Source organism: Oryctolagus cuniculus, chromosome 2 (assembly GCF_964237555.1).
Source record: "Oryctolagus cuniculus chromosome 2, mOryCun1.1, whole genome shotgun sequence".
In the NCBI taxonomy this organism is placed as follows: domain Eukaryota; kingdom Metazoa; phylum Chordata; class Mammalia; order Lagomorpha; family Leporidae; genus Oryctolagus; species Oryctolagus cuniculus.
Window position 1 is genome coordinate 163,142,605 of NC_091433.1, and position 25,338 is coordinate 163,167,942.

The 25,338-nt window shown below is 43.2% G+C and overlaps 1 protein-coding gene across 2 annotated transcripts in view; it reads right to left on the reverse strand.

Annotated features, from left to right (window-relative positions):
* TMEM178A (transmembrane protein 178A) overlaps positions 1 to 25,338 on the reverse strand; it is a 106,415-nt gene that overhangs the window by 62,061 nt on the left and 19,016 nt on the right. The window contains exon 1 of one of the 2 annotated variants that reach the window (XM_002709906.5): positions 9,498 to 10,452. The exons of the other annotated variant lie outside the window; for it this stretch is intronic. Coding sequence (XP_002709952.1) covers positions 9,498 to 9,897 — 400 coding nt within the window. The 5' untranslated portion in view covers positions 9,898 to 10,452. Of the gene's footprint in view, positions 1 to 9,497; positions 10,453 to 25,338 lie in introns of those variants that run through there. 2 annotated transcript variants of the gene reach the window in all.

Below are 25,338 nucleotides of genomic sequence, written 5' to 3' on the forward strand. Positions count from 1 at the left end.
CCACAAATTTCCAAAATGAAAATCTGGGGCCTATTAGTAAGAAGCACTCAATTCCCCCCACGGCATAATCAAAATATTACCGCAGAATCATCCGTATGCATGGTTAGGAGAACAGGGAACTATGCTGTTTAATGCCTCTCAGTGGATCACAGACATATTTATTTCAGCAACTCCATCAGATTTGGAGGGCATACAAAATTGTGCCCTTTTATGATTTCTCATTTTTTTTTTTAACTTTGTCAAATCAGGTGTGTTGGGACCTGCTTAGAGGACTAACAGGTAATGAGTTATTCATACAGCTGCCAATTTTCAAAATCAGTGGTTGGCCCCAGGGATGACTTGGGGACTGACACACCCACACTATAATATCCATCAGCTCCTTACATAATCTCCACCCCTAGAAACACACACACACACACACACACACACCCCTCTTCTATACAAAATCAAACAGCCTTCCACTTCCAAATGATATACTGTGCATTATAAGTTAAAAACAGAGCTTATGCTAAAAGCAACATCTCCCTAGTTCACAGGCATTCTGTGAAAGGAGAGATAGCTGGTACACTAACAATTGCATGCAAGTGACCTGAGTTTGTGGCCCAAGTGCAAACCACCTCTCATGGGCATCATCACACAAAAATCAGGCAAAGATCACTGCTTTCTACTGTGTGAATCTTTGATTCTACTTGTGCTCACTCACTTTCCTCCCACCAATTTAAGTTTCCTTCAAAAGGAAAATGTAACCCCTGAGAAAAAAAGAGAAGGGAACATAACATGTCCTTAATGCAAATTCAGCGCATATTTACAAGCTACATTTTATCTGTTACTGCTGAATGGTAAACAGTTTCCTTGCATTTTTTATTGTTTTTTTTTTTTTTCCAACACCTGGAGAAAAAGACCATATTTTCAGAACCATCCCTTTTAGCAGTTACTGTTGCTTTTTCTGCCACTCTTTAGTTTGGCCTCTTTATTTTTCCCAGTACTTATGAGTTGTAGCTTCCTTTGGCCACACTTCCACTGTCTGAACACCAAGCAAAGTTACCCTATGGTATGTTAGAAGCAAAGGATTAAGTCACCTGAAATAAATGATTCTTAAGTATCAGTGGCATAAAACAAATATTGAGCTCCATCTAGCAAAGGCTCTGTTATTACAAATGGCCATTATAATTTTTGTTTTTCCTCCTTTCAATTTATCTTCTCCTACGTCAAACTGTTCCTCTGGTCATCTGTCTCATAATTTTTCAATTACATGGCAATGATCATTTTTGCTGTTTTTCCAGGATAACTTCATTGAGTAACATTTAAGAGGATGCACACACTTAAAATTCTGTGACGATGATAAACATTACTGGAAGCAGTGTTCAAAACCATGAGAGCTTATAAGAAGTCACTCATTCAAGCTCAAATTAACCAACAGCTGGCTCCCACTCAGACCCCTTCCTCACTGCCCTGGGTGTTGAAAGGGAAAGTGCAACCCCAAGGGAGCAGGAGGACTTCACAAGGGGTTGTTCACAGAGGCGGCCTTCTACTTGAGAAAGCAGTATCTTTTCTAACACACAGTAACATTTGTTGACAATGTTGAGCGAAGCAAATGCTCACATCCTCCACACCAAATAAAAATTCCTTGAAATGTAGACAAAAGAGATCCAAGCCAAATACAGCCTCCTACCCTGACTCCGCATACATACCCTGCCTGTTCTTCTGTTACCCTAAATTTGAAGCGAGTGCTGATCTGCATGGCAGATGGAAACATCAGTGTTGATTTGCAGTTAAGTAACCTGCTGTAAAGAGACAATTAAGCCTTCAAGAATCATCTATACATTCAGAATTTCCCACTTGCATTTCTGGAGCCTCCTCCCAGTCCACCTATGTAGTCTCAAATAACTTGGAGAAACCACAAGGAAACATATTACAGCCTTTAGGTTCTTGGGAAAGAAATGAGTTGATTGATTTTTCCCTAAGAACAAAATATTACAAAGTCTGAACACTAGGAGACATCTAGCAAGTTACAGAAAATAATTCAGGGGGTCCTTCGTAATTCAACATAACGGAAACTAAAATATGGTACATACTGTTCCCCTTTTGTCACTTGCTAATGCATTCCCTGGTGGGTGTCCCCATGACATTATTGTTTGGTCTGCAATCAGCTTATCTGGCTGAGTTACAAGAAAGATGGAGAGCGCATGCAGTTTCCCTGTTACTCTGCAGCAAACAAAGGCTGTCAGCTCCATGCTGGCCACACTGACTCTCTCATGCTCCAAGAAGTTGTTACGTCCTTTTAGTTAAAACTTGAAATAAAACAGATTTATCACCACAATCACTCTTAACCACAGGGAAACACTATGAGAGAGCAAAAAATAAACTCATAAATTTTACCAGAAGATAAAGTCCATTTTCTATTCACAAATGCCTAATGAAAATCTTTACAACAAGCTAAGCAAAGCTCTAGACAATATCAACAATTTAGCATTTTTAAAAAATTAGTAATTATAGGAAAGATAAATGTCTTAAAACCTAAAGTTCCTGGTTGCCCCTCTTCCAGGCCAGCTCTCTGCTGTGGCCTGGGAGTGCAGTGGAGGATGGCCCAAGTCCTTGGGCCCTGCACCCCATGGGAGACCAGGAGAAGCACCTGGCTCCTGCCTTCGGATCAGCGCAGTGTGATTGGAGGGTGAACCAACGGCAAAGGAAGACCTTTCTCTCTGTCTCTCTCTCTCACTGTCCACTCTGCCTGTCAAAGAAAAAAAAAAAAAAACCTAAAGTAAATCTACACAGTTAGAATAATCTCACCTGAATTATCCCAAAATACTGAGTTTGAGACACATTTGCTATCTGTATTTTTTGCCAATCCTCCCAGTTTGTTTTTAACTTTTTCTCCCCAGTCCACCAGTTATTACTGGGAAGGGATGAGAAGTAAAAAGAATGACCAGATCAAATCTGATTATTTTCATTCTTTTAACAAGAAAATGAACCTCATATGTTCACACAATTGAAAATCAAAGAACAGAAGAATTTCCCAGAAAGTCAAGATGTATTCAAGAAAAGTGGGCTCAGGGAATGAGGAGACGGTTAATCTGAGGTCATGGTTTGCTCATCAGAGGCTGTAGATTAATAATCTGTGGTTATAATTTGATAATCTGTGATTATATCAATTACCAAACTCTCAGCATCTGGAGTACACAGCACAGCAGGTGTACACAAATACAAAAGCAGAGTTCATCCTGGAGACTGATGGAAAAACCCTGCGACCCACCTAATTTCCTTCAAGGTTCCCATTCCTCAAGACCCCACACTTAGCACTGACACTGGGAGTCTCAATTATTCCAGATGCTCCCACCAACTTAAACTTATCTTATATAGCAATCAAGAACACTTGCAATTAGGAGCAGTCTGCCTGATGGGCTTTGAGGGCTCTTTTTGAAGAAAAATCAGCAGCTAAGGAAAAAAAATCACAGCAACTCGGATATAATTGGATGTGAACTTTCTACGGCATAGCAAAAACTCTTCTTATTTTCCCCCTCAAGGCCATTGCTAAATGTTATCTACAAGTCATGGTGAATGAAAATGTCATTGAGTCTGGAAATTTTGATCACAAACCTCTTAAAGTACCATTCACTCTTGTGTCTATAAATTACTTTAAAAAGACATTTCCTGTGTGTAGATGGTAAGAATGGAAGTATTTTACTTTGATGGTAGAGTGGCAAGAATTTAATTTCTGCTCAGGACAATCTTCACGAGTGTTACCAATACAATGTGCTGAAACAGAGAATATCACATTTGGGTATGTGTAGCCTTAACACACCGTGGGTCAAGACAAAAACTATAAACCTAGTCATTAACATTTGTGCAGAATGAAGTAGCAGAGGTTTAATCAAAAAGGGCTTATTCGGTAGTGCACTCAACGTCGGGATTGATATAGAAATATAATGCATCTTCTCTCTCCTGTGCAAAATAAATATGTGTGATATAACAGTACACTGTGAGACCCACCATAAATTTCAGCCATGATGGGAAAAGTCACTCCTTCCTCTGCTCAGATGAGAGGCTTGGCTCTGCTAAGGAGAAAAGCCATACATAAGTGAGGTGCATACATGCCAGGGGTGCACAAACGGCTTTTGGAAGGTGAGATGAAAGTCACTGAACTTCTATTTATATCTATTACCACATCTTTTCAAAAATTGCTTGTGTATATCTTATGATATATATGTACATTCCAGGCATATAATTTAAAAATGAATATAAATTTATATGAGCATCGAATGAGTTCATACTCCAAAACTTTTGGGAGACCATCTGCCTCAAGAAGTAAAGAGAGAAAGAAAAAGGAAGTTACCTACATCTGCAGCGCGCACACACACACACACACACACACACACACACCGCAAGACTGAACAATCCCCTTGCCAGCAGCATCTTCAGGCCCACAGGAAGGTCTGAGAACAATCTGTGAGCAACTGGGTCAAGCATGGAAACAGTGCTGGCCTCTAAGCTTCCCTAGGTACAGCTGCTCTGGGGAGATAATTATCCTAACACAAATGATACTTTGGTCTACAAATGAGCTGAAGAAAAGCATCAATCTATTTTGGTGTCAGGTAAAACTTGATGGGTCCTGTACAGACTATTAATTTCATGGAGGATAAGCAACAGGGGAAGCAGATAAATCATTAGCAGAGTGAAGAGCTGATCCAGTGAATTCCTACCAAGTGTCTTACTTTCCTTTTCTTACAGAGAGCAAAATGACAAAGTGTTTATGTCCCACTGTCTTTGATATCTCTGTTTATCTCATTAGAGGAAAAGTGCTTCTGAAACCACAAAGACATGTTTTATTTCAAGTTTCAAGAATTCAATCCCAGATGATTCACACGAGTTAACATCATGCATACAGTATTACAATCTTCACATTTCTGAAGTCCTTTCATTTTTAATTTCACAAAAACAAGGCACTACAATATTCATTCCCTTTTTGTTTATTCTGTGTAATATGCAATATTAGAATTTGATGTATATACACAAAATACATATATTTGAAAAGTAATGCTAATTTGTTGTAATGAAAAATTTTAATTAAAATGAAGGCTAACACTAGAGTTGGAATTTCTTAAATAGTGTCAACGACTCTGATTCCTTTTCAACACTAGCTTCTCCAAAGTTCTATATGACTTATTCACAAGTCTCATCAAAGTTTATTTATTAAAGTCAGTGTTTTCAATCACTGACAGAAGCATTATGTTTCCAACTGCATCTCCTGCTACCTTGCTGTTCATCAGTAGTTGAAATATGTATTGCACTCGGAACAGAACGGCCAAGAGTACCCAAAGGGGTGTGCGACACTCCATCACTTCCAAGCGCAATTTCTGTCATTTCCTCACCAGTGCTATCAGCCTTCCCAAAGTGCTCTCCTGCCCCAGTCAGGTAATCTTCTCAAAGCCAGCCTACAAAGAGCAGTTGCTATATAATCCACTAGAAAGTACCAACTCCAATACTTGAAATAAACTCTGTGAAGTCATGGATTTCTTATTCATTGTGTTCACTCCTATATCTCCTGCACCCAGAAAAATACCTTCCACTCCAGTATCTATTTATTGAGTGAGTAAATGGTTGAATGAATGAATGAACTTGTCACTTCCTCTCAATTCCTGGGCTCCTTATGTAAACCATGCTTCACTCATTCACCTTAAAAGCTTCCTGTGGTCTTTAAATATAAAGGCTTCCTTCAACACCCCACCCCATCCTGATGGTAAAGGAAGGCCTGAAGCCCTAAGCTTGAAGATCATTCTGCTTGTGTTCCTACAAGGCTCCCTTGACTTCGCCAGTCATTCTGCTGAATGAAGGATGATTTCATTTGCTTCCGTCTCAGAACCAGTCCTTTGACAAGCAAAGCTCTCATGGTATCCAAAGTCAGCCAGTGTCACAGGAAAGGCATATGTGGAAGAATAATTCAGTCAACTGGCCTACTCAAACACAAAAGAACCCCATATATATCATCCAAGCTTCACACACAATGGGCTTTCAACAGCCATTTATTGAATTTGATAGTAGACTACTGAAATACAGTGTGAACCTAATATCTTTACAGCATTTGATTAGTTCTCATGTTATCCCCCAAGCAAGACAGTGAAATGTGGATTGGTTAATGGACAGCTATTAAGAGAACCTGCTGGAAAAACAGCTGTATTCAAGCTGTGCTGGTAAATGGTTCTTTGTTAGTCTAGTAAAACAACATAGGGTTCAGGTCTCAGTTCTTAGTAGGCTTATCAATAACTTTACCTCCACTCTTCTTGCAGGTCCTGGCTGGAGGTCCACCCTAAACCTTTCCAAAGCCTGGGCTGGAGAGAAGTAAACAAAAATCATAACCAGATGCTAAAAAGCAAAATTAGATCTCACAACTACCTATTGAGATACTGCTTTTCTGGCTCATATGAGTTCTCTTAAGAAGATTAACATTATAGAGTCAAATCTATACATATCATTTCTAAACTAATTTTTATTGCCCACATTGTATGTTTCCATCTCCTCCACATATCTCAGAAATATTTCCACTAGTAGGAAATTCAAACAATTTTAACCGTGAGAATATTTTCCATATTATCAACTCTACAATTTCCTCTCTGCAACCTTCACTCACCTCTTGGCTTTGACTTCTAGGACTACAGAAGAAACCACCAACTTCTTTTTCCTTCCAAAACCTAGTGAAACATGACAGGAAGTTCTTGCACCTCATTCTTCCCCAACCCACCATCTCCATCTGACTCAACTTTTCTTTACTTCCTAGAATTAAAATTTCTAAATGATGTTAAGACACACAAGGCAAGGTAATTTAGAGGAGAAAGTAAGAATAGAACTTGGGGCTCTAGTAACTCAAATTTGTTTAATTAGTTGTAATGTCAACTTCTAGTGTTATATGGCTCATTTCAGAAATTCATACCACAGCCAGTAAAATCCAGTGCCAAAAGAGAGGCGATAATGTTTATCTTAATATGATGCCAAAATCATCTGTTTGGTGACATTTTCCTTTCTCAAATTATGCATAGAATCAGAATTTTTAAAATGTTCATGTCATCCATTCATTTCACAGATGATAAAACTGAGAGCCAGAAGAATTAAGTAACCAAAGAAGGTTAGTAGCAACGTTTCAAAGTACTGGAATCACTTCTGGCCATCTTCCAAACAACAAATTATGACCAGTGTCATGACAGAGGACCAGTGTCAGTCTTCAAATTCCTCATTTTTTAATAATGTTAGCTCATTAGCTTCCCAAGAAGCTACATTTACCTTGTTATTATTACTACAATGATCAATTTCAGAACTAGAAAATCCTCTTTAAATAACATCAGCCTTACTAATACTACATACAAGGAAAGGAAGGCCAAGGAGAGCTGGACACTTGTTGGAGAATCTCCTGCTACGCAACAACAGAGCCAGCAATGGAGTCCATACCTTCTGATTACAACAGAACTCTTTACAATGTTCTACGCAAAGGATTAACTAAACACCATCAACATTATACATCTGATTTCATTTTCATCTAAAAGATGTACTAATCACCACAATAATCCAGTTCTTTTAACTAATATGTGAATTCTGTGAGCTAGATAATCATTTGTCAGAAAGACTGTAGAAGGGAGTTTGAACAATGGGTGGAAGGTTGGATTCAACAACCTCTCAAGTTCTGCCACCTCTAAAATTACTTCACTCTGGACTGTCCAGGAGCAGGACACCTCAGCTAGCCAGGACATATCCAGAGGTACCCTGTGGGGTACCCTCTCCTGCAGCAGGTTGAACTCTGCCCTGCTATCCCACACATTGCTCTATATCCAATTTACATGCAATCAAATTCTCTGGGCATAGAAAGAGTGCAAGAAAAGGCAGTTCTGTCATTTCCAAAGACGGACTACACTGCTTAGCTTTCAGAATCGCCTTGCCAAAATGAGCATTCTCTAACTGAGCGTCCAGATTCTGCTTTTACAGTTTGTTCGTGTACTATGCTACTATCAGAATTAATTATGCAGCATCTTCATGAAGAGAAATCAGATTTGGATGCAAGTTAGGAGAGGAGAGGAAAAGGTGCACTTCCCAAAGGAAGAGGATTGTACCCGATTCCCCAAAAAGTGCTGGAGTCCTTCCATGCACCGACAGATTTCAGATGGCAATCCCCAGCCGAGCTAGCCACAGGGAAGGAGGAAGTCGATATGTTTGCGAAATGAATATGCCAACTAACAAGACACTGAAGGCCAACAAATTATTAGCACCCTTCTTTCTATATAATTCCATTCTAAGCTGTAATTCACACAAACCAGTTCATTTGCTTTCCTGAATGGTTATTAAATATGAAAACACATTGATTTCAGACTTTTCCTTTTTTGAGATAATGAGTCCAAGAGAAAAGAGGGTTTTGTTGTTGTTGTGTGGGTGTGTACGTGTGAGTTTTCTCATCTCAGAGGGGGAAAAATTCTATTAAGGGTCTAGTGCTGAAAGTTAAAGAAAGCTTCACTAATAGGATTGTCACACTGAATATTATTACATGAGTGGGATTACACAAAAATCCAAACTATCTGATTAGATGCATAAAAGCCAGGTGTTGCACAGATTTCAGACAAGCAAACTGACGCTCTACAACTCAGTGCCAAATAACAAGACAGCAAAAACAAAACCGTGCACAATGTTGTCACAGACGTTGAGGGTTCTACTTTAAAGGGCTTGGGCATTTTCTCTCCTTGGCTCCCCCTTGTGTGCCAGACACAGAGGAGAGGAGGAGCGGTCGGGTCGGTCGGGGTGCAGGGGTCATCAGGAAGGTTAGAAAAAGTAGGTGTCCTGTCTGCCTGCAGCTGCCTCCACCAGGAAAGAGATTATTGGTGTTTGAAGTCTAATCCACACCAGCCCTGCGCTTGAGGTCGAGGAGGTTCCTTGGGTCTCCTTAGCTCCCAGTTAGCCAGCTGGGCTGAGCTGCCCACATCAATTCCACTGGGTACCAATATCAGCACAATACAAGAGAAAGCCCTGGTATCCTCTTTCGAGGTTTGCAACATTTTTCTTTTCTTCCAAAGGGTATTTCTAAAAGGAAAGCAGAACTTGAGGGAAGCCGCCCTATTGGGAAAGGTTGAGTCTTTTTGGCGGGTACCTTCCTGGGGAAGAGGGTCAAGCCTCCTCCCCCCACCCCCAGACACACACACACACATAGAGGCATTCTGAGTTGGGCAGATGCAAGAGGCCAAAAGGAGAAGAGGAGAACAGCGGGAGAAGCAAGTAAAAGGCAGGAAAGAAGGAGGCAGAAGCACAGACTGAAGGGACAGGGACAGAGAGATGCATAAAGAAAGAAAAGGGGAGAAAGAAGGGAGGAATGACAAAAAAGGGAAGGAGATGAAGAAAGGGGGCGGTGGGAAAGGGTGAGGAGGACGCGCCGGGCAGCAGAGCTCGGGGCCGCGGCGGGGAGGTGGCTGCGGGCACCGGCGCGCCCCTGGGGACCCGCGCGCTGCGCTCCCCGGGCGGCCGCCGCTCACCTTTCAGGATGAGGGTGTCGATGTCCCGGTCGATGCCCAGGAAGTAGCACTTCCTCCAGAGGCCCGAGTAGGTGGCGAACAGCGGCCGGCCGCACTCAGCGTCCAGCCCGCCGAGCCCCAGCAACGAGCGCCAGGACTCGGGGTCGGCGCGCCCTGGGCCGCCCGGGAGCAGCCGGCGCCCCAGGGGCGGCGAGTCCCGCAGCGGCAGGTGCGACAGCGGCATCAGGCGGTTCTTCTGGTCCGGGGGGTCGGCGCCCGCGCGGCTGCGCTCACAGCTCTCCTTGTGGCGCCGGGGGTCGGTCTCGTACCAGTGGTCGGTGAAGATGGCCGTGACGAGCAGCCCCAGGGAGCAGAGGCTGAGGCCGAGGCTGAGCGCCGTGACGAGCGCCCGCGGCTCCATGGCTTCCCGCCCCGCCGCGGCCGCGGTGGGCTCGCGCGCCGCCGCCAGACACAATGCACTTGGCCGCGGCGCTCCGCCGCGCTCCCTCCCTCGCTCCCTCCCGCACCTGCCCCCCGTTCCCTCCGGCGGCCTCCGAGCCTCGGGCGCCGGCCCCGCTCGCTGCCTCGCCCCCGGCTCCACTCAGCTCCAAGCAGCAGCAGCCCTCCCGCCCCGCCGCGGCCCCGGGGCTACTCGCCCGCCCCCGCGCCGCTCTCACTTTCTCGCCTTCCTCCTCCTCCTCCTCCGCCTCCACCTCCTCCTGCTCCTCGCCAGCTCCCTCCTCACTCTCGGCGCCCCCCAGTCGCGCCGCTCGGCTCGCCCCTCTCCCCACCTCGGGACCCAGCGGTGCGCCCTGTGCCCGGAGCCCCCTTCCCTTCGCAATCCCTCTTCGCTGCCCCACTTCGCGCGCTCTCCCCTCGCCCCTGTCCCTACTTTCCCCTTACTTTTCTTAACTCTTCCTCTCGCTCTCTCCCCGGCTGCTTCTGTGCCCCGCTTCCCGGCTCCCGGTGCCTTTATACCCCCGCCCTAGACTCGCGGCCTCTCTCCACCTACCCCAGAGCGCAGCGCCGCGCGTCCTCTACCCCCCGCCCCCGACGACCTTAAAAGACATCCACCAGCATCACACTCAGGCTTGTCACTTGTCCGAGTTGATTTTGATCAGTGTCCCGTATTGCCCCCGGGAGCAAACCCCATCCTGGTCGGGCTGAGATCGTGTCGGCCTCTAGGGAATCTCGAGCCGCTGGGACCCCTGCAGAGCTCGCTCTCTCGTCTCTCTCTTTGCCTTTCACTTGCCTACTGAACCTCTAAGCGTTCTCTGTGCTCCAGCCCGTCTTCTCAAAAAAGACACCTAGTGTCACGGGAGCGAGAGAGCGCGGGCCGCAGATTTCGCTCCCGCTTCATTCCAGCCGGCTCTGAGCCGGACTTCTTTTCCGCTGACCACCACCATCTCCCGCTGGAGGAGCGGCCTCCTGGAATTTCTGTAAGCGCATCAGATCAATAAGCCCTTGCAATGGCACCTGCTCTGTGAGCTGATCATTGCCTTTGAATAAAGCAAGCCCCCAGTAATCAATCAAAGTAATGATTTTCTCCTGTGCAAGTTTCTCTCCGGGGCAGGGGAGGGCCATCACGAGAGCAGGCTGCACACCCAGGCCAACGACTGCGCTCGGTTCTGCTCTTCCACGGTGCTCATGAACGCTAATTCCAAGGACGGCAGGCAGATTCCCATTTTCTAAAATGAGGAAATGTGAGGACCCAGGATACAAAGCGTTAATTGCATATGCTGTTCTAGTCTATACCAGGGCTAATACCCTTGTGCCATCTAATGTCCTTGGGGCCATGTCGGAGACAGAAAACCATGCTGCAAGAGCCGAGGGAAGGCAATTCCTGTGTTCTTATGCTATGAAATATTAATGACTACGAGATTATGAGGTATTCATTACATGCTAAATGTCATTACTCCATGATTTAATAGGACTTATTAATTAGTGCCCCACATCAGTTGGTATTAGTGTGATTTATATATTTTCCTCTGGAATGACATCTGTAAAGCTGCTGTAAGAGTCTTGCTGGGATTTATTTTTGTTGCTGTTTGTACTCAGCATCTTCAGAGGCTATTTTTCTGCTAAAGAGTGTGTGCTCTTCTGAGCTACTCCATACACAGATCACTTAAGCAAATCTTTCCTTCATAGTGGACCCCCGTGACAATTTCTGCTGACCTGACAATGTGAATTATTGCTTGGATTTTCTCACAGCTTCAGCAAGATCTATGGTGAGTGCTAGTCTAATTAAGGAAGACAAAGAATTATAATTCTAGTGTTCCTCTCACCTATAAGCTTTTCCTTAACAAGAAACACGAAGCTCATCAAAGAAGTCTTATCTGGATTTACACCAAAATGATGAGACTTCAAAGCTTTCTTTTATTTGTATTCTATAATGTGTGTAAAACCCTAGATCTTTATGGATACCCAGAAAACCTTTAACTGTGAGTCCACAGTTGACATCTTAAACTTGCTCAAGTTGTCTTGTGTCCTTTTAAGAAATATCTCTTGAGAAAAAGTTATTACAAGCATGTCCTCATTCGCTTCTCAGGTCTTCACCTAATGTACTCCAGGAAATAAATCTTCAACCACATTTCAGAGTCACCTGATCGTCTTCATACATAACCCTGCACCCAGCAGGGGCTGGACAGGCACTTTTCAGGAGCTGTTGTTTAACCTGAAAGAACATACCATTCTGCCTCATTTTCCCGGCCAGAACTCCTTGATCATGCCCTTCTTAGAAAATAGCATTATCCTTGAGGTCCCTTTACATCTCTGTTTGAGATTGTCTTAGCATATAATCCAAAGGTTACTTATATGATGGATTGCCCTTGACAGAATTTCATAAAGAATGTCACACATTACAAATACGGGCCAGCAGAATGTAATGAGAGCACTGCCTCTGCTGGTGCAGCATTCACAGCATTGGCAGGGATGTGACGTATGATGTGCATGCAGGCTTTGCTATAGCCACTGTACACTGCTCCATCCATGTTGTTTTCTTTTTTAAAAGATTTATTTCTTTGAAAGTCAGAGTTGCAGAAATAGAGGGAGAGACAGAGAGAGAAAGAGAGATCTATCTACTATTCACTCCCTAGATGGCCACAATGGCCAGGGCTGGGCCAGGCTGAAGCCAGGAGCTTCAGTTGGTCATTCCCTGCTGCCTTTCCCAGGCACATCAGCAGGGAGCTGGATTGGAAGTGGAGCAGCTGGGGCACGAACTGGCTCCCATGTGGGACACTGGCGTCACAGGCAGCCCAAGGCTTTGCCTGCTAGGCTACAACACCAGCCCCTCCATCCATTTTTTTTTTTTTTTTTTTTTTGACAGGCAGAGTGGACAGTGAGAGAGAGAGAGACACAGAGAAAGGTCTTCCTTTGCCATTGGTTCACCCTCCAATGGCCGCTGCGGCCAGCGCGCTGCGCTGATCTGAAGGCAGAAGCCAGGTATTTATCCTGGTCTCCCATGGGGTACAGGGCCCAAGGACTTGGGCCATCCTCCACTGCACTCCCTGGCCACAGCAGAGAGCTGGCCTGGAAGAGGAGCAACTGGGACGGAATCCGGCGCCCCAACCGGGACTACAACCCGGTGTTCCGGTGCCACAAGACGGAGGATTAGCCTAGTGAGGCGCAGCGGGGGCCCATCCATGTTTTTTAAACTTGATCTTTTTGTTATTCCCAACACCCTATTATCACCTACTAATTCCTGCTCTGTTATGGGATTGAGGAATACAAAGATGAATAAATGATTCGCATCTTCAAGTTACTCCCAACCTAGTGGCAAGAAACAGATCCATAGCACAAGAGGCAAGTGCTAAAGCAGAAATAAGAACAATGTGCTGTGGGAACATCCACAGTGAATAGACTGACTGCCTGGGGCAGCCAGGCAGGCGACATAAAGACAGTAACTTTTGAGTTAGTTCTCCAAGGATGAGTTAAACTTTGCCAAGAAAATAATATGGAGAGAATGGCACTGCAGTCAGACTCTCTCTCCTTGATTTTACTCACATACCCACCTCATCCATTTGGAGGCTTTACTACTTGGGGCCACTATAAAATAAGGTTTTCCTTACATGTTTAAATCATGTTGACATAACAACTTGCAGATGACAGGACGCAGAAGCCTAAGCCAGGACACAGTTAACATAGACAGGCAGCAAGCCTGGCATGGATGAAGACGAGAGGCAACCAAATAGCCAGCCAGGACGCTGGGGCAGTCTCAGCTTGGGCTGGGATGTGACCTCCACATTTTCAAACTTTGATATTATCCCCTTGCCTTAAACTTCTCTGTGTCCTCTCCACGTTGGAAATCCCCACTGCATTCCCTCAGGGAACAGCAGTGTCCTGAAATGACAGGGGTAAGGCCAGAGACTGTCCACCTGGATGTCTCACTGAATCATGGAACTCAACTTGTACAGATCTCAGTGTTCCAGCTGCCCCTCCCAGCTTCTCTTTCTCTGCTGCTGACAAGTCACTTAAGACTCAATATTTTTGAAGTTATCTGTTGTACAAAGTTGTAGAGATTTTTTCCTCTGAAATGTCTTTTATATCCCTTCCTTCCTCCACATTTCTACCACTTGCTATTGCTGTGCCTTCATCACCTCGTATATTTTTACAGCTTGATTCCAAGATCAACCCTTCCTACGGCTATTCCGGAGACGGTTACCAAATGCATCTTCCTCAGAAGTTCCTTTGACTGAGTCATCCTTCAGTTTCCAATTCTCCTCTCAAGGCTACAAAGAGTGATCCAGTATATTGCTCTCCAGTACTCCTTTTTTTCTTCTGTTTTTTTAAATTTCCTCCCAAAGAAACCTTTTACTTAAGGAATACAGACTTCATGTATTTCACAAGTACAACTTTAGGAATATAGTGATTCTTCCCACCATACCCGCCCTCCCACACCCCTCTCCCACCCTTCTTCCTCCTCCTCCCTCTCCCATTCCCAGTCCCATTCTCCACTAAGATCCATTTTTGATTAACTTTATACAAAAAAGACCAACTCTATACTAAGTAAAGAGTTCAACAATGTGCATGGAAAAAAAAATAACAAAATAAAACAAATAAACTGTCCCTCAACAGGCAAGACAAGGGCCATTCAAAGTCATTGCATCTTGAAGTTAATTTCACTTTTTTGAGAACCTTAATTAACTTTAAAGAGCACTCAAGAATGATACCTCTTTTGCTAGCACTTAGACATAGTTATAATACAACTCTGTGAGGACAGAGGTCCTGCACAGGAAGTTAATGCACAGTGACTCCTGTTGTTCATTTAACAATTAACATTCTTATGTAAGATGTTAGTGATCACCCAAGGCTCTTGACATGAGCTGCCTTGGCTCTGGGAGCCTTTTGAATCCACAAACTTCATCAATATTTAGACAAGGCCATAAGCTAAGTGGAAGTTCTCTCCTCCCTTCAAAGTACCTCCTTCTTTGATGACCACTTCTTTCCACTGGGGTCTCACCCACCAAAGTCCTTCTTGTAGGACTTTTTTTTTTTCCACAGTGTCTTGGCATTCCATGTCTGAAATGCTCTCGTGGGCTTTTCAGCCAGTCTCCAGTTCTTCTTTGTTGCTATCAGTATTCCCATAGCATTTAAACATCACAACCAATGTCTTGGCCACATTTAAAAATTTAAAAACAAAATGTCTTTGCCTTCGGCAAACATACTGACCATATCCAAGTTCTTTGTGACTTTCACTGGATTTCCTTCACAATCAAGCAGTTCTTTAAGTAAATATCTCCTTATGACAAGGTCCATATATACACACAAAGACCTCCAATTATCACAGAGCTTTGGCAATGATTTATCGACATACCTATGCTAAGCTAACCATGAATGTTCTAAAAGTCTTCATCCCTTTGTCTCAATGCCAAGACTAAAAGTGATATTCTCCTCATTTAAAACATTTGGATTCCACCATGGAAACCATATAGTTTAACCAAAACCACTCACTACCTTTCACAAAGGGGAAGAGGTTTTTTCCTTGGTAATATCAGATTTTTTTTTTCAGCATTCAATGTAAGGAGATAGTCAATTGTATTCTTGATCTATAATATATCCTTTCTGCAATATGTGAGGTATCTGATGTTAGAGTTATCACTCCAAATTATTCTCCCCAAACCACTGCATTTTAATGCATCAACATCGATTGAGCACCTCCAACATATTTGTATTGTGCTGTGTCCCACTGGTTATGCAGAAGCCTTTCCTCTTTCCAAGCTGTAGGAGAACAGAGGAAGAAGACAGAAATGCAAAGAGGCTGCATAAGGAGAGGACCAGCCTTGGATTAGTGCTGTCCCAGATACATACACAAAAGGCAACAGGAAAAGTCTAGTAGAGTGAAATGAATTTCCATTGGGAAGACCATGAATAAGCCAAGTGGAAAAGATGCTATCTCAGCCGGCCTTGGAGGAAAAGGACTATTTTGTGTGTGTGTCAACTCAATCCAGGACAATGCCAAAAGTAAATTTTAGAAGCAACACCTACATCATGGTGCTCTTCTATACCCCACACATGTGGTAAATCATCCTGGCAGTGCCATTTTGTCACTGACGAGTTGACTGGAACCATAAAATTCCACAAAACCCCAAAAATAGATGGTACCTAATCAGCTTCTCATTTCACTGACACAACACAGAATGTCACCATTCTTTTTCACATTCCTGGATTAAGCTGTTTCCTTTTTGGAGGCTTTAAGCACATATGGTGGGGAAAAAAATTCAAAGAATCCCATATCCATGTAAGTCCCACTCCAAGTGTGATGTTTTAGCAGATGGTGGCATATTAATTGCCTTACCTAACTGTATTCACCACCTTACCTACATTTGTGGATACAGGGCTTTGAAGTTACAGTCTAGGTAAGCTCATTCAGACCATGTTTGACCACTAAGGGGGAACTGTATATTACTAAGGTGCGCAGTGTCTCCAGTTCAGTCACCTGTCAGGATGCCCAGACTAGTAGCAGAGCCAGCATTTCCAGGTGTCTCTCCTTTCTCTTAGTCTCAACCTTTCTCTTAGCTGTGTCAGCTCAAAGGCAATGGGATCTGGGAAATGCACATGGGCACTGGGGTCAAAACATTTGTAAATTCCGAACCACGGCTTCTACCTGTGCATCCTTGACCAGTTTCTGTGCACTGTTACCCCCAACCTCCCAAACATCTATGTGCTGAAAAGCAGGGGTATCAACATCTACCTCATAGGATTAATGATTCATGACTGTCATATGCTGAATATATTCCTCCCACTATTTTCTCCCCCCTACTCCATCCATATTAATATATGAATGCATTTCAGAAAATCCATAGGTCTATTATATAAAGACTGTGTAATATAAATCTCACAAATACAAATGACTAAATAATTTATTAATGACATGATTTTTCTCATATTATTTATCATTTATAGCAATCAGGTAAGAGAGACAAAACACTATGCTCACTTCTTCAGTTAACATTACTGAGTACCCATCGACCAGAGGCAGAACCTTCCAGACAGAGGGAATTGTCCTAGGTGCAAAGGTCCTACAGTATGAAAGAGCTGTGTATCACTTAGGAAATGAAAACAGACTGTTGTGGCTAGAGAGTAGCTAATGAAGAGGGAATGGCAGGAGATGAAGTTGCAGGGTTAGTCAACTCCAGATCATGCATGGAGTTAGGACTTTAGTCCAAGAAAACTTTAAAGAGTTTTAAGAAAGGGAAGGGCATGAATTGATTGGTGTTTTTTAAATGTCACTCAGATGACTATACAAAAAATGGATTGGGACTTGGGGTGTCAAGTATGAAGACAGGGAAACAGGAGGCTGTTGCAATCATTCAGAAAAGGGGGTTAGTAATTGGGCTATGGAGCCTTTAGTGGAAAGAGAGAGAAGTGGGTAAAGGTGGAAGTCATGGAATCCCTGTGAGTGCAGAGGAGAGAAAGAGGAATTGTACTACATTTCTGGTTTGGGTGTTTGAATAGTGTGCCATGTACTGACCAGGGAAAGCTAGGAGAGAAATGTATTTGGGGGAAGAAGTGAAATAATTGGTTTGGGACAGGTTGAATTTGAGATGTCACTTAGAAATCTCAGTTGTGTGAATCTGAGACTGAGAGTAAGGGAAAGAATTGGACTAGAGATTTAGATTTGAAAGATGGCAGAGTGCCAGTGATATATTCACATTGGTATTGAAAATCATGGGACTCGGTGAGATTGCTTAGGGGAGAGTGTGCACAGGAAAACTAAGAGGTCTGGGTACAGCCTCCTCCAAGGTACTGGAACATCTAGAGCACCATTAGAGAAGGAGGTACCACAAAGGAGATCAGGAAGGAAAACAAGAGAGAAACCAAGAAAATGTGTGTCTCAGCCAAAGCTGAGACCAATAAGTCTAACAATACTATGGGTTGACACATCAATAGGGCAACGCAGAGTCTTAAATGAGGGATCAGAGGGACTTGGGTTCAAGTTCAAGTGTGATTTGGGGGGAAAGCAATTTATCCTCAATCCTCTGCTTTCTCATCTTTGAAATGGGGATAAGATTAATAGTATCCTTCTTAGAGACACTAGAAGAACCCAAAAACGTGACAAATATAAAGCAATCATCAACACAATGAACACAAAGACTGACATATAATAAATGCTCAATACATAAACGACAGCCGTTATCATTGTTGGCATTTATTACCTCCGCCAATAACATTTCATAGCTGCTCACATTTGCCCAACAATAACATCTGATGACTGCTCATATATACAGGCCATAATCTTGGCTGTGGCACAGAACACAACTCTCCAAAGGATTGTGTCCTAATGAAAAGCATGAAGGCCTACCATAAGGCCCTGAAAACATCAATTGGTGGTAGCGTTGGTGAAATGATGAGTATTCCAAAGTATGAGGAGCCATTATGCTCTTTCAATAGGCTATTTTGTTATGAACCCAAAAAAGAGCTTTAATGCTGTTTTGTGAATAGCAGAAATAAGCTGCCAAACTACGATAAGGTATCTCCATTTCTCAAGGTCTTTAAAATAGACTTGATAGAAAAGCCTCTGTAGCAAATGATTGCCCACTGCAACCACATTTTATGGGTATAAATCATGTTAAGGGAAGAAAGAGAGTGCCTGGACCTTCCCCTCCCCAGAAACGGGACGAGGGAAGCCATGAGAGGACAAGGGGACACTAAGCCAGCTGCGAACAGCATCTGGAGGAGAGAAAAGGAGACATCCCCCCTCTGAAAAGCACAGAGGAAAAAAAGACAAGACTCAGGAAGGACTCAAACCTCAGGAAAGATGCAACCCTGCAGCCGGAAGGTAGCTCTCCACAAGTGGTGAGAAACCCAAACTCGGCCCACAAAGGCTATGTCACCTCTCTAAATTCTCACTGTCCAGACCAGGAGACAAAGACTGATTCAGATGTCCCTGATGATAAATTCAGAACAAGTCCTCAGGCAGAGGGTAAAGTCATCACCCTGGACAGCTCTGTGTTTGTCTTCAATTCTTAATTTGGATAAAACCCTTGAAAAACTGAGTCTAGGTCATCATCAACAAGTTTGTGAATAGCTATTATGAACCAGACACACAGAATAATGCCTAACAGTGTGTTGTGTTCCTTGCAGCTCTTGGTGTGCCAGGATTTCATCAGGCACTGTGGAGCATAATGATCTGATATGAACAGTGCTTGGAGAACCATCCTGTTCTTTTGGAAGGAGTAACCAATTTGGCAGGACTATGGCACACACCTTCTCAGGGCTGCACCTGAGCCTCTGTAATGAATGTGGGCCATGTGGTATTGATGGTCACTCAAGTGGAGAAGCAAATGAAAGCTAGGGGACAAATCACAATCTCACCTCCAGCTATGGTTTGGAGAGGCAGGACCTTGTCAGGGTCAGATTTATGAGACTGATTAAAGGAGAGAGAAAGGAAATGCACCAATAGCCAAGAAAGAATCCAAGTGGGTAGCTTTGATATATGAGTTTCATCTGCCTAATTTATTTGGTGTCTGCAATCTGCATGTGATCTGAGTATGTGAGTGGCAAGCCAGGGAGGTGGTTGGCAGTGGGGGAGATGTCTCTTAATGTTTTCCAGCCAAGTCACCATGTGCCATTATGAACCCCGCTGAAATCAAAACACAACGGAAAAGGAGTCTCTAAGAAATCTCATATTTAGGCAAAAAGAAATTCCTGAGGTGTCAAACACTGATTTTAACCCCAAATACAAAAGGGTGCTTTCTTTAATTTCTCAGTTTCTTTTTTCTGAAAGATGGCTGTCTGTCCTGGTTCTGAATTTTGTGGGCACAGTTGTTTTGTTTTGTTTTGTTTTGTTTTGTTTTGTTTTGTTTTTGGACAGGCAGAGTGGACAGTGAGAGAGAGAGACAGAGAGAAAGGTCTTCCTTTGCCGTTGGTTCACTCTCCAATGGCCGCTGCGGCCAGCGCACTGCGCTGAACTGAAGGCAGAAGCCAGGTGCTTATCCTGGTCTCCCACGTGGGTGCAGGAGCCAAGCACTTGTGCCATCCTCCACTGCACTCCTGGGCCACAGCAGAGAGCTGGACTGGAAAAGGGGCAACCGGGACAGAATCCGGCACCCCGATCAGGACTAGAACCCGGGGTGCCGGTGCCGCAGGCAGAGGATTAGCCTATTGAGCCGCGGCGCTAGCCTGGGCACAGTTTTATTACTTACTTTTTTCCATTCTCACCCAGCATTTTTCCTTTTTCCATACCTATCACTTTTGTCAAGAATCCCAAGTCCTTTGTGTTAAGGAAGTGAAAATTTAGACTGGGTTCATAAGGCCCCCTTTTTGGATGTTATAATTGGTAGCAGTGGCAGAAAATAAGGTATGAAATCTTAAAAGGGAGAGGTCAACCTAGAATATAGCCAGGATCAGAATTAAAACTGTCTGTGGCTCCTGGGATCTGAAAGGAAATTGTGAGGAGATAGATTATTCTCAAGACCAAGGGAGAAAAGAAAGTGACAACAGCAGATAGTACATGATCAAGAAATGTTAACTAGGGCTACAACTTTATAAATTTTTAGGTAAACACTGCACAAAATAAATAACATACTAAGCAGGAAGTACAGGGCAGAGAGGTTTGGTACAATTACCCAACCTGATTCTGTGTGAGTCTACGTGTTTAAAGATTTGAATGGTTTATGCTTATGAGAATGGCTGTTTCCACAAATTCTCTTTCTTGCCTACTACTTTCCCTCTATGTTCATGAAGCTTTTATAAATTTATAGAATAATGTGTAGAGCTAGCATGTGTTGATCCCGTACTATTTACCAGGCACTGTTAAGTACTTTATATGTTTTCTCATTTAACCCTTGTAACAGTGATAATAATGTTGTTATCATTATTGTCCCCATTTTACATGAAGAAACTGAAGCACAGAGAAAGTGAATAATATGCTCTTAGTGAGTGATGGAGCCCGGATCTACCCTACATGGTGTGACTCCACAGCCTGCATGCTTACCTTCCCTGTACTTAACAGATGACAATGTTTCAGAACTGGTGATTGAAGTAGAGTGGTGAGAAGTACCTGGTGCCTGGGTAGATACTAAAAGAATCAATAGGATTTGCTGGTGTGTACAATGTGTGGTGAGAAAGAAAAGGACTGAGTGGAGTTGTCATCAACAGACATGGGAAGGGCTATGCAGAGTACAAGATGGGAAAGGAACAATATCAGGAGCTCAGTTTGGGGTATACTAAGTTCAAGATGCCTGTTAGATATCCATGTAGAGATGCTGAGAGAGCAGCTGGATATGCAAGTTTAGAGTTCAGAGGAGAGGCTCAGACCAAAGATATAAACTTGGGAGCCAAGAAGATTCGCTTAATGATGGGACTTAAACCCTGAAGGCAGTTGATGTAAGCTACTGAATGGGTACTGGTAGGAGAGAGAAGAAGGCCACAGAAAACTGCAATACACTGAAGTCTAGGAGATCAATAGGAACAGGCAAAAGAGATCAAAGGGGAGTGGCCATGTTGTTGAATCCCAAGGAAGCCCTAGATTTGCCTACCCCACACAGAGCAAGCCAATCTCTGACCCCAAAATAGTGGGAAAAAGTAGTTTATTTTGCAACTTACATAGCAAGGGGTCAAACAGGAATTACTCAATTCCCAAATTCTGTGAGGAATGATGTATGGTGAATCTTATAAACTAAAGTTTAACAGTATAGAACCAGTTTATGTGCTGGTCCTTTGTTGGTCCACTGTTCCAGTGACCTTCCTTTGATTGGTCAGTATAGGAGGCCAGCATATTCTTTTGTTATGGCCAAGTGGATTCCAGGTTTGTCCAGGGTCTGCTGGTATATCAGTTACTATTTTGTTTGACCAAGGCCTGGAAATCTTGTGAAGTTCTAAAATTGATCCTAGCATTCAGATGTTAAATACTGAGGTGATCATTGAATTCTAAATCCATGATTCAGGATCTTGCAGGGCCTTAGCCTTGTGCCACTCCCTTAATTTAGTGAATTAATCGTGAAGTGTGTGTGTGGGGGGGGGGGGGTGATTTGCAATCATTAAGGTGAAAACAGAGGAACTGCAAGGTGAGGGACAGAAACCAGAGCCTGATAAAGTCTACATCAAAGGCATTAGGGATAGGGGTTTGGTTTGAGCCAGAGAAGTAAGAGATGAGAATGTGGAGTTCTGAGAGCTAAGTGAAGAAAATGTTTCAAATGGGAGAGAATCATCAATGTATCTAAGTAGCTGATTGGACAGGCAAGCTGGCAACTGAGATTGAGCATTGGCTTTAGCAATACAGAGATCTTTGGTGACCTTAATTGGAGCAGTTTTAGCAGAGTGCCAGGAAAGTAACTTGATTGGAGTTAAAATAGAATGGGAAGAGAGAAGGTAGAAGTGTATATACTTAACCCTTCCAAAAAGTTTTGCCATTACAGGAAGGAGAAAAAAAGAAAGAAGTAATAGTTAGAGATAGAAGTGAGGTTAGAGATAGACATGAGATTAGGAGGAGATTTTCTAGTTTTATTGAAGACAGGAGGATAAATAACAGTACACTTGTATAAGAATGATTAATGAGAGATGGAGAAACTGACACAGAAAAGAGAAGACTTCCTACAGAGGAAGAAGGGATCTGGTAGATAAGTGGAAAGATTGTCTTAGGTAGGCTTGCACATAATTCATCTAGAGTAACAGAGCAAAGAATTGAGGACATAGTGATATTTGTAGGAAGGTAGATGAGTGTAATGATTGAGTCCTACTGAAGTTATCTGCTCATCCATATTATCTTTAGTAATTGTTAATGCCTTCAGAAAAAGGAGAAATCTTACAGAGATGGCCAAAGAAGCAAAGATGGGGCTTATACTTTCAAAGATCTATAAGAGTAAATTGGTGGAGAGGAAGAAAAGTATTTCAGGAACAGAAAACCATGTGAATTCAGGGATCATAATGAATAAGGGATGTTCACAGATGGTGAACTCCATGGTTCTGCCAGAATGGAGGGTTTGTGATGAAAAGTTCAGCATACGCTTGGAAATGTTGGTTACGTTCAGATTGTAGAGAATTTAAGCAACACAAAATCTTAGTCAATGGAAAGAAGGATAATGACATGATGGAAGGAGAGATTAAACATTAATCTAGAAATGATAGTGAAACAAATGAGAAGAGGATTTCAAGTCATCCAAGCATGAGTAATGAGATTCATGACAGTGGCATTGGAAGCAAAGGATGAGATTCCAGAAACATTATGAATAAAGAATAGATAGTGCATAGATTGACCAAGGAGGGGGATCAAGGAGTAAATCAAGCTTGACTGGTGAGAATTCACGCCAAGGTGAAGCAGACAATGAAGGACCTGTTGACTAAAGTAAATAAATAAACATGTTGTGTGAGTAAGGAGGTAAATAAATCAGGAAGAAGAAAAGATTTGGAGATGGCAGCTCTGGCCATTTTAGTTAAGGTTGAGAGAAGAATCCTTGAGTAGAAACATCCACCAGATAGTGAGAAAAGTTGATTTCGCCCAAACCTTAAGACAACCACATATACAAGTTTGTGGGAGATGGTATAGAGAAGAGAAGAGGTGATGTCCTAAGGCAGAGAATAGGGAGAGGAGGAGGAACCAGGGTCAGGGAGCAGATTGTGAGTGAATTAGGGAAGCTGCACAGCCAAGAATGCCAATTTTCAAGGTGCACCTGGTCAGTGATATTGAGAATTATGAGAGCATCATTTAGCTGGTAGAAGAGATAGGGCTCCAGAGATGTGATCCTTGAGGGCTTCAGAAGACTAGGGTCCACAGAGAAATTAAAGCAGGAATCACATTTGTGTCTGAGGGGTAAAGAGAGGTGAGGAAAAATAAAGGCAACACATATTGCTTGACAACTTTGGCAAAGAGGGGGGAGGACTCATGCTGTAGCTAAAGAGGACAGAAAGGTTAGAGCTTTTTGGAGGTAGAGAAAACATGTATTTGAAGGAGAGACCCTAAAGTTATCCACTAAATTTAAAGTTATAATTTGAAAAAAGAAAAATTACATTGTTAATAATTATACTATTATTTGCCTCTAATAAGATTTCATTTGTCACAGATTGATTTGATGTCAAATAAAGTTGAGATTTTTTTTTTTAATTTATGGGTATCTATAGAGCCAAGGGATATAAAAAAGGTGGGTCCAAAGTAAAAGTTTCCACTTTCTATTTTTGTGGTTGCTTGTGGTAGGATAGAATAATTAGCCACCCCACCCCCCCCGGACCTACAAATCTGTTATCTTACCTGGAAAAAGGAACTTTGCAGGTATGATTAAATAAACGATTTTGAAATGGAGAGATTATCCCATATTTTTGAGGTGGGTTTGATCTAATCACATGACTTCATTCTTTTTTTAAAAAAAGATTTATTTTTATTTATTTTGAAGGCAAAATTACAGAGCGAGAGCAAGAGAGAGAGAGAGAGAGAGAGAGAGAGAGAATCTTCTACCTACTGGTTCACTCCCTAAAAGCCCGCAACAGCCTGGGCTGGGCCAGGTCAAAGCCAGGAGCCCAGGCCAGTGCCATGGCTCACTGGGCTAATCCTCCACCTGCAGCGCCGGCACACCAGGTTCTAGTCCCGGTCAGGGTGCCGGATTCTGTCCTGGTTGCCCCTCTTCCAGTCCAGCTCTCTCTGCTGTGGCCCACGAAGGCAGTGGAGGATGGTCCAAGTACTTGGGCCCTGCACCCACATGGGAGACCAGGAGGAAGTACCTGGCTCCTGGCTTTGGATCGGCACAGCACACCGGCCATAGCAGCCATTTGGGGGGTGAACCAATGGAAGGAAGACCTTCCTCTCTCTCACTGTCTAACTCTGCCTGTCAAAAAAAAAAAAAAAAAAAAAAAAAAAGACAGGAGCCCAGAGCCCAGAATGGAAGTGGAGCAGCCAGGACAGGAACTGGTGCCCGTATGGATGCTTGTGTTGCAGGCAGCAGCCCAATCCACCATACCACAACACCGCCTCCGACAGGAGTTCTTAAAACCTTTCTCATTACTTTCAGAGGGAGGAGGGACAACATGAAGTGGTCAGAGTGATGCAACACTGGTGGTTTTGAACATGGAGGAAACAGAACATGAGCCTAGGAATCAGGCAGCTTCTACATGGTGGAAAAGGGAAGGAAACTGGCTTACTCCAGAGCCCCTAGAAGTAACAAAGCCCTGGCAACACTTAGCATTAGCCCAGTGAAACTGATTTGGATTTCTGACCTATGGAACTGTAAGATAACAAATTGTCTTGTTTTTATTCATTAAGTTGGTAGTAACCTGACATAAAAGCAACTGGAAACTAATACAAGTTAAATTGCTTACTTTTTTAGACACTTAGCCCAAACTCATCACACTTTCCCTCTCCCTGCTCCCTCTTTGATTATGCTCTAAGGGTCTACTAAATTCCAGAAGATGTGAAAGCTAAAATTCTTAACCACTG